Source organism: Brachycentrus maculatus, unplaced genomic scaffold (genome assembly GCF_059751285.1).
Source record: "Brachycentrus maculatus isolate JH-2025_06_01 unplaced genomic scaffold, ASM5975128v1 h1tg000041l, whole genome shotgun sequence".
In the NCBI taxonomy this organism is placed as follows: Eukaryota; Metazoa; Arthropoda; class Insecta; order Trichoptera; family Brachycentridae; genus Brachycentrus; species Brachycentrus maculatus.
This window is the reverse complement of record NW_028280795.1, coordinates 707,501-717,243: the sequence shown is the minus strand read 5'-3', so window position 1 is coordinate 717,243 and position 9,743 is coordinate 707,501. Positions and strand designations below refer to the sequence as shown.

Below are 9,743 nucleotides of genomic sequence, written 5' to 3'. Positions count from 1 at the left end.
ATAAATATCGATTTGCTGCTTACTATTTTTATATATTTTTTTTCCTAATTACTTTTTATTTTATTTTAGCAGTTACTGACCAAGTTATTGGATAAGCATATTAATTGATTTGGCGTTTAATTTGTAGACCCTAAAAATCAGTGTTTCATTTTAATATTTAAAATGTAGAGTTGAGAATACTTAAAATACTTTTAAAATACCTGGATTTTGTCCGTACCTTGAAGTACCCGTAATAACTATTAACAATAGTAATACATTGATATCTATGCGTAACTGGTCTATGTGTTTATGATCAAAATAATGATGTAACTGATCATATGATCAATTTATAAAATGTAATGAATATTGAAACACATGTCTTATATAATCGTATGAAGCATATTGTACTTGATTATCATTAATTTTTGTTGGCAATAATTGCAATATAATTAATTTTTTTAATTGCAATGTATTTTAGTTCAAATTTTATTTCTAGAACTGTGTACGATGACAATGATTTTACCGACCAAAGAATCTCAGCCAGCGAGATTCATCTCAGTGCATAAGTTTTGGTTTAATTTTTTTGGCCAGTGGTACAATACTTATCCTATACTGTCGGTAGTGTTCTGGCTACACTTGGTGTACAGAATCCTTATTTGGTGGTTGCTAACAGTGTTCCCTGTAGGAGGAGAAATTTTTTACCTGTACCATACGGGAGATGATGTTGGAAAGGTTGCCGAAGGGTAAATATTTTCCATATATTATATGTGTAGTAAGAAAAGACACAAATGTAGAATATCACATTTAACAGCGGTTAGAGAACCAAATGTCATTTACTCAGAAATATTTTTCAGAGTATAATTGCCTATAAAAAGCAAACAATAATAAACTAAAATAATAAGGAAAAAGAAAATATATTTTTCACTTGTAGATGAAAATATCTGTAGTTTTTAAACTAGTCGTGTGTAACGTGTGTAAGTATAAGTGGTATTATACCTACAAGTGTTTAATTTTTAAATAAGGAGATATGAGTGTTTAAGACAAAGATAAATATTGTATGCAAGAAATATTAATTTGTTGATGAATTTTTACAAAGTTATGGTTTTTAAAAAAGATGAACGTAGATCTGGAAGTGAGAAAGTTAATATTTGAATGGTAAAATAAAGCAAATGCAAGAATGAGTTAAGCATTAGAGACAAAATAAAGAAAAATGTGTCAAAATGGTTTGGATATGTGGAACGATTAAGTGGTGAATGAAAGGTAAAACAAATATACGATGCGAATGAAAGTAGACAACTTTGAAGTGAAAAAACATGAATTTGCAAAGAAAGTGGTGTGGCGTTCTATTTTCTCTGCCGTGTAAGGGGCATGATGGTTAGTTTGTCAGAAATACTCCATAGATTTATAAAATATCTACCAATAAGCTGTTTAATATTTTTGTAGGCTTTATTTAATGCTGAGTGAAGCCTACATGTTTTTCAAGCTTCTAGCTTTCATGTACAACCGGAAGAAGGTTCTACTACTGATTGATCACCTACATAGAGAGGATTTTTACGCCACAGAACCGGAACATGTGAATTTTATTACTCAAGCAATAGGAAAAGCTCGCTTCGTTTCCAAAGGTTATCTCTACATGTGTCTATCAGCCATAGTGGGTAAGTCGTAGAAATGTTTCAATTAATTAATTTAAAAAAAAACAAGGATTTTTTCACCCCTATACACACATGAATAGTGCATGAAGAACTACACTGTGTTAACTTGAATATTAATTTTACAAAGGTAAGGTGATCAGTTCTGCACTGGAAATTTTGGATCTACATACATATAAAGGATTGTATTGTATTAAATAATCATAATGATAATGTGCCATCAAATATATAATCACTCATCGGTGAGTGGTCATCAAATATATAACCACACACCGAGATTTTTGTCTGCCGGATTCAAGACGTACCCGTACACGTAGTATTGTGTGCATGTTGGTGTAGTGATTGTCCTGACGAAGAGACGGGTACAGCCCGAAACCGGTCGACAAAAAATCTCATTGAGTGGTAATATAATAATATTACTAACATAAAAAAAAACTATATTAAAAATGACTAAACACAATGTAAATGCTTTTATTTTTTTATTATTTTTTTTTTTATTAGATTAAAACCAATATTTTTAGCTTTTCCACTTTTTTATTTGACCAGCGACCGGGTTTCGTCGTTACCGACATCACCAGTCTGATGATGTCGGTAACGACGAAACCCGGTCGCTGGTCAAATAAAAAAGTGGAAAAGCTAAAAATATTGGTTTTAATCTAATAAAAAATTAAAAATGCAATTCCATCACGAAGTGTCAGTGGATAATATAAATCTATTAAAAAATGCTTTTAACATTAATAATATTGAGAATAATATATATAATAATAATAATATGTGTTTCATGACATGGTAGATGAGGATTATGAAGGATTTCAGTCTGAAGTTAATGGTAACTCAATTTACTGCTACACGGGAAAGAAAATGGAGAATGAGAAAAACAGCATTCTGTATGTCATCAAATATAAACTTCAAATTTATTACAGGAATTTGAAGGACAGGGTGTATAACTATGCCTGCATATAATACGAGTTTACACGAGGGATAGAATCCAAGAAAAATAATCATTTCAGCCGACTTTTTTCTCCCTATGTCTACCCAATCCTTTTTTAGTGACCCTACACTTAATAGCGTAGTTTTATAAACAACCTTTTGATCTTTTATCAGCTCAAGTCTAATACGATATTCTAGAAAACGTATATTTCAGATTATCGTACTTTCGAGGTCGAGGTCTACTTGTAACATAGGTCAAGCGTTTCGACCTTCTCTTGAAATTGCTAGAAGAGTTTGTAGGCACTTGTTTATAAGTTTTAGGCTCACTTGACACGTGCTTAAAGTTGAGAAAACTACGTTTCCAAATTACCCATGATGTTTCGACTTAATTGACTTTCAAACTACGACATTTAGTTAAACGGCTTCGATTCAATTCAAATTAATAAGGTTAAAATTAGTATTCAATACAATCGCTTTTTTTAAGGTTTTCAACACTATTTTCTACGTGGGTTCGTTGGATACTCGTAACGATACTGAAAATGGTTTTATAAGGCTATTTACTGCTAGAAAAACGATTTAATTTTTTAACTAAATTTCAATTAAGGGATTGTTTTATTGCCTACGATTTTTCGATTCCACGGAAACAGTAATTTTATCGTATAATTTGTTTTTATTCCACTCTTTAAAGTTAGTTCTAACAACCCAAGTATTTTATTATACAGCTGTATTATGTACAAACCAGTATCATTGGTATGCTTTCGATTGGTTTGAAAATATTTCCATTTAAAAATAAGCCCTCCCGTTTTTTCGGGAAGAAGCTTAAAAAAAATTGATTCAAGGGTGCGAAAATCTATTCACAAAGACTATATTTTTTCATTTGACTAGAATTATTTTACCGACCTGTACTCAAATTGGAAAACATTAAAAAATCGGATAAAGTCATATAAGAATATATTTTATTTTAAATAATCGATTTCATATCATTTTGCTTTGTGATTAACAATTTGTGAGTTGATTTGATAAAAGTGGTATAAGCTCCATTCTTACTCGTTTTAAACATTACTAGAATCTGAACGATGCATCGCATTTGGAAGAAATTCTACGCGATTCATTTTAAAGAATTTTTTATTGCATATCATAACAATACAATTTAAATTACAATATCTAATTTATTTTACATTATAATAATTAATTATCAATATCAACTCTGAATCCCAAATAAGAATAATAAAATCTCAATCAATCTTTTTTTTAGTTACTCTCACTATCCACTCGCTCTTCATGTCCAAACCTTCTTAAAACCCCTTTTAAATCGTTCAAACTTTACCTGACATTTTTCTATTTTTTTATTTGTGTTTAGTAAGTGTAAGTACATAAATATAGCACAAGAAGAACGAGAAATACTTGGCAAGATCAAGTATTTGAAATACTTGATCATGCCAAGGATTCTTGAAAGTGATCAGGCCAGAAGTCAGAATAATTGAAGGGAGTGTATGAGGAGATGTATGAATATGGAAGAAGGAAGACAGATTGGTGTAGGGTTTTATTCTCTCTGCTTCTGAAAGTAAGTTACTTAGCTAGTTTCACCCTGTTTATACAATAAATATATATGTACCATAGAACGGAGCTACTTGAACATTGGTGTGTTACTTGAGCCCAGTACAAAAAAAAAGATCGTGGTATCGATCGAAGTATCGTGACAATAAGTTTCACCTAAATCATGTCGATACGTTCATTATTGTAGACCAAATACAGATTTAATTTTTTTTTGTCCTGGGCTCAAGTAACACATCAAAGTTCAAGTAGCCCCGTTCTACGGTACTTTAAATATTCATAAAAAATATTTTAGTAAATTGTCATCAAAACGATTTTATTTCTCAAAAAAATCAATGAGGATTGTCTAATTAGGTACGATTTTTCCATCCCTCCAAAATAGTAATTTTATCATGTAATTTGTTTTTATTCTACACTAGGTTTGCACGTACTAATATATCTTTTCTAAAGTTTTTCATACGTATCCACACGCGTAAAATTCAACTTATTGGGTAAAATACAATATATTGGGCTCATTTTTTATGAAGTAAGTGAAATACCGTGTTACTTCCAAAATGAAAATATCAGTTGTGTCTTAATAGCCCTCGCTTTGTATTGTTGGCTATTCCTAACTTAAGGCAATTTCGCAATCTCTCTGTCAGAACAACGAAGCTAGTTGCCTTAAATAAAGTTTAAGCTGTTGATTGATGATCGTCGTCTCTGTGAATGGATCATACATCTTTTAGAGTACAATGGAACCGAACGTTCAGTCTCCGTTTTGTTATGTTAACAGAATCGACGAATATATTGATTTTTTTCTTCAATACGGTTAGGTTAGGTACTTTTTGTTACTTCAATCGTAAATAATGATCAAAATTTATAAAAGATGAAGCTACAATACGCATCATATTATATGGGATACAATGTAAAACATATATCTTAAAATATGTATTTATTTTTAAGGCTATTGTCCACCTCCGTGGTGTAATGGTTAGCGTGATTAGCTACCGTGTTGGTGGTCCCGGGTTTAATTCCAAGAGGGATGTGAAAATAAATATAAGTGGATTTATTTTCACCCCCCTCTAATATTTATTTAATATTACCCTGGACTGGCCCCTGAAGCGCAGGAGTGATCACCTTGCCTTCGTGTAAGTAACGATCAAAATAACATTGCGTCAATACGATGCAGTGCCCTGTGCACCATTGGGTGCGGATAAGGGTAAGAAGATAAATAATGGCTAATGTATGGTAGTTAAGCATGGAGTTGGAAAAAAAAGATGAAAGTAAACTAAAAGCAGTCGAAATGTGATCTGTCAGATGAATCTGGGCAATACGATGTTTGATAGATGTTCGAATGGTGAAATAAGGAAAGAATGCAAGGGTGACATGAGAATTGTCAGTAAAATTAAGTAAGGTGTGTTGAGATGGTTTAGACTTGTAGAACGAATAAGTGAGGAAAGAACAGTAAAAGTAATTTGTGAGGCGAATATAGTTTGAAATATTAGGAGAGGTAGACTGAGGAAAACTTGACATAATCAAGTATTAAAAAAACTTGAAATTTTAAAATTCTTAAATTCAGGAAACCCCGAAAAAATTTAGCCTATTCAGGAATCTCGACTTACCGGTTGAAACCCCATTACCTAATTTACGTAAAACAATACTTTAAACTGAAAATATGATTGTTAGAATATTAAAGATAAAAAATTATCTTACTAGCCCAAACAATGGCTCAAGGCGCAATAAAGAGAAGCTTCGGAAACGATAATAAGCTAAGAAGTTTAAAGACAAAAAGATTGCTATAACATTAGTAGGTTATTAAGAGGAATTACTAGGTTAAATAAATTATCCTGTATGTGGTCTGAAACCACGAAGATATAATTTGTAATATTATGAGCCCTTCATTAGTATACTCAACAGAAAAAAAACATAGGAAAAGGCACCATAAACTTTCAGTTTTTATACTATGGTGTCAGAGGCGTACAACGTACGCCACTAACAAAAGTACATATCGCTCACTCCTTTTAACAACGTAATGTATCAAAAAACTTGATTTTCCAGGAGATCGTTTTTAAAATTTAAAAATAAAATAAAATATATTTAAAACAAATATGAAGCCACTTATAAAACTTTTTACTGTGCAACAGATCTTTTTACGTAAAACCTGAATGTTTTTTCTCTATTTGAAAAATATTTAGTAAATTTAAAAAAATAATTAAACAATACTTTTTCTTCAAAATGCAAAAACAACACTTTCCGCCATGTAGCGGGTAAACATTAAGTTAAAAATATGCCGCTTTTGCTGGGAAATAATACGTTTTCTGGGCATTCCGAAAACATGCACAACTGAAAATTGACGATTTTTGATAAATGACGTTGTTGAAAGGAGTGAGCGATATGCCACTGACAAAAGACAAATATACATAAACAGTACCTACCCTATTCAAGTAAAAAAATCACAATTATTGACACTCCTTATAACTTATTTTTATTTATATGAAAAGCCTCATAAATATTTGACAACTTTTTTTGGAATCACTATTCTCTTATGTCAACTTGTTTTACAATATAGATTTTTAACCCTTAGACTAATTTGCCCTAACCATGTATTGGAAAAATTAAAGCTTTGCGTATTTTGACCTGACGAAAAAATAATACGAAAAAAAGTTTTTGTGTCACCTGTCGATGAAAATATCTGTAGTTTTTAAAACTTGTCATGTGAAATGAAATAAAATAAAACTTAATTAGTGGTATAATACAAATTTTAAATTTTTAATATTAAATACGTCAATCCACAAAGTTAATGCCAAATCAATAAATAATATAATTTTACCGTAGTGACGGCGGTAGTTGTAGATTACATTGGAGTTATGGGCTAAAAATATTAAATGGTAAACCTTTGTGTATCTAAGATCAGCTTTAAAAGTATGTAGTTAAAAATTTTCATAAAAAAAACATAGAAATCATAAATAAACTAGAAAATATTGTTATGTAATGTATTGCAATAATGCATTATTTTATTATTAAAAAAAACTCTATTTTCCATACAAAATCATCATTAATACTCATCAGCCGAAGGGTTAAAATACGAAATAAATAATTTGCTTGAAAATCATTTTATTACATATGAAGTAGTTTCTTACATATGAAGAAAAAACAAACATAAACACATATTTTATAAAGGAGTTGCATTTATTATTTATCCTGCTTTTGTACAAGGTTTATGGGTCATTTATTGGATTTTTGTTTCTTCTATTTTATTTTTTATTGGGAATAGGAGGGATAATCTAGGAAACATATATTGGCTGTATTATATTCGTATAAAAAAGACCCAGAGATATAATAAACTAGCAGTTAATAATAAATCAGAGGGGGAAATTAATTGAGCGAGCAATTATCTATATCAATTGGGAATTGAGTCGGAAACATCAATCAATATATTATTACATTTTTGTATGAAGGTACGAAACTAATAATTAAGGTAAAGCGACCCAGTTTATCGAAATGAGTTGAGCAATTTAATTGTTTACTTATCAATTACAAAGTCACCCTTTTTTATTATGCTGATAAAGAAATCCATGAGAGGTCAATTAAGAAGACCTAAGCCGTTTTCAACTTCAAATAATAGGTAATTAGGTACTTCAACTTTGTAATTAATGAGTGTCTTGTAATTATGCGGAAGAACTAATTGCTGTTCGACTTCCTGACTTAAAGCCAAACTTTCTAATTAAAAGTCATATTCATTACGGAGGTTTTGTTTTCTTCAAACATTAAGCCACATCTATGTGTCCGTTCTACGAATACAGTGAAATTAAGGGTTGCGGTAAAATGAAAAACTTAACGAACCAAACCGGTTAACTGGTTATTTGTGCCATTGGAGTTGACAAGAATACTATTCTAACACAAATGTATCGCTTATAAGATATATAGAATATGTCGTGTTAAAAACGAACTTTAGTATAACTGCATTTTACACGTACAAATATGGATATGCATATTATACAAAATACCTGAAAATGCATGTGTTATTTTCTTTTAAGGCGCGAGAAACATATTGTTGAAAATGAATCATAGTAATTATCCTACTGTTTAGTTTAAACAAACTTAAATTAAAAAATAAACAAAGCAAACAAGAAAAAAAACAATATGAATGTACTAGCTATTTAGTTACAGAAATATCAATATAAAGTAAATATGACACGCGTATAAAGTTATCAATTAAACCAGCCTATGATAGGCCATTAACCCTGTAAATACCCAGACTACCATATTCTTCTTCATCTTTGTGAAGATGTATAAGAATAATACAATATATAATAATAATTACTTGCGAACAAGTATTCGAACACACTAAATTGTTGTCAATATAAAGATAATAAAAACTAATATCTTAACGCTTAAAGCATGTTAAATACATATAATAAACCAAAGTATAATATCAGTTAATCTCTATCAAGCCACAAACGTGCCATTATTTCATTCACATATAAATCAGGCCTTCCAGAGAAAATTACCAATTACATTTACGACCAATATCTCTACTCTCAAACATCGGTTGAATTGTAGAAAAATTGTTTAGTATACATTATTTCACTCTGAATTTAATAAAATATCAAGGTATTAATACCTATTTGGGCTGGTAGAAAGCGCACAAGTATTTAGATAAGTACACAAAGCGATATTGTTAAACTATGAAATATCTTTCAAGAATCTGTAGACAAATTTCTTGAATGTATTGTAATTTCTGAGGATTTCATAAAAAACCTCAGAATGTATTTTCTATAACAAAATTATATTGAAATTAATATCTATTGATAAAGACAACAAAGCTCTAAGCTGGGATCAAATCTTCCTGAAAGATCACAAAACGTAAAAATAAATGAATTCCTAAGCCAATCCTAAGCCACGGATTTTGGTATCCCCCAAGGGAGTGTTTTGGGTCCTCTACTCCATATAATTGATGTCAATGATATTTTAAAATTACATTTGTACGGGAAAATTCAATCACATGCTGATAAGATACTGCTTTTATTTTGAATGGACATGACCTAAAAGTAAAAAAAACTACTCAAAGAGACGAGAGTATGAGTAAAAGAAATTGTTTGGCAAATGTGAATGGAAGAACAGAACAAAGACGGTCAAAAAAGACTTTACCTGACCAAATCAATCAGAGTTTGAAATCTGTTCGTACCAAAAGTCTACGTAACCGGAGAACATACATAACTAGACGTAGAGGAAGCTAGGAGTGTATAAATGATAGGAGTCATGGTATAAATGATATAAGAATAATAAACAAAAACAATGAGATAAAAATAAATCACCTTAAAAAATAATAAAATTTTAAAAGAAAAATCTGTACATAACTTTTTCAGAAAAAGTTTAGGGTTGACGAACAAATCTGCAATGAACATAATATTATAGGCACAAACAAAATTTAATATTGTATCGTTGTGTGTTAAACTGGTGGAAGAACACTGTTTTTTTACCTATGGTTTTTTCTTTATATAAGTTAATAGGTAGCTCTAAGTGAGTGACTGCTTTGAAGGACACTAATCTAAACTGTCGCTTGCCAGACTATGCGGGTATATACAAAATTGCGAGATGCTATTGTCACCATTGTGTCAGCAACATACCCACATTTCTTACAGTATTAAA

The 9,743-nt window shown here is 30.4% G+C and overlaps 1 protein-coding gene across 1 annotated transcript in view; it reads left to right on the top strand.

Annotated features, from left to right (window-relative positions):
• Positions 1-486: 486 nt before the first annotated feature.
• Positions 487-9,743, top strand: part of LOC148312421 (4-vinylanisole receptor-like) — a 36,016-nt gene continuing 26,759 nt past the window's right edge. The window contains exons 1-2 of the mRNA XM_088277329.1: positions 487-722; positions 1,423-1,634. Coding sequence (XP_088133455.1) covers positions 487-722; positions 1,423-1,634 — 448 coding nt within the window. The remainder of the gene's footprint in view (positions 723-1,422; positions 1,635-9,743) is intronic.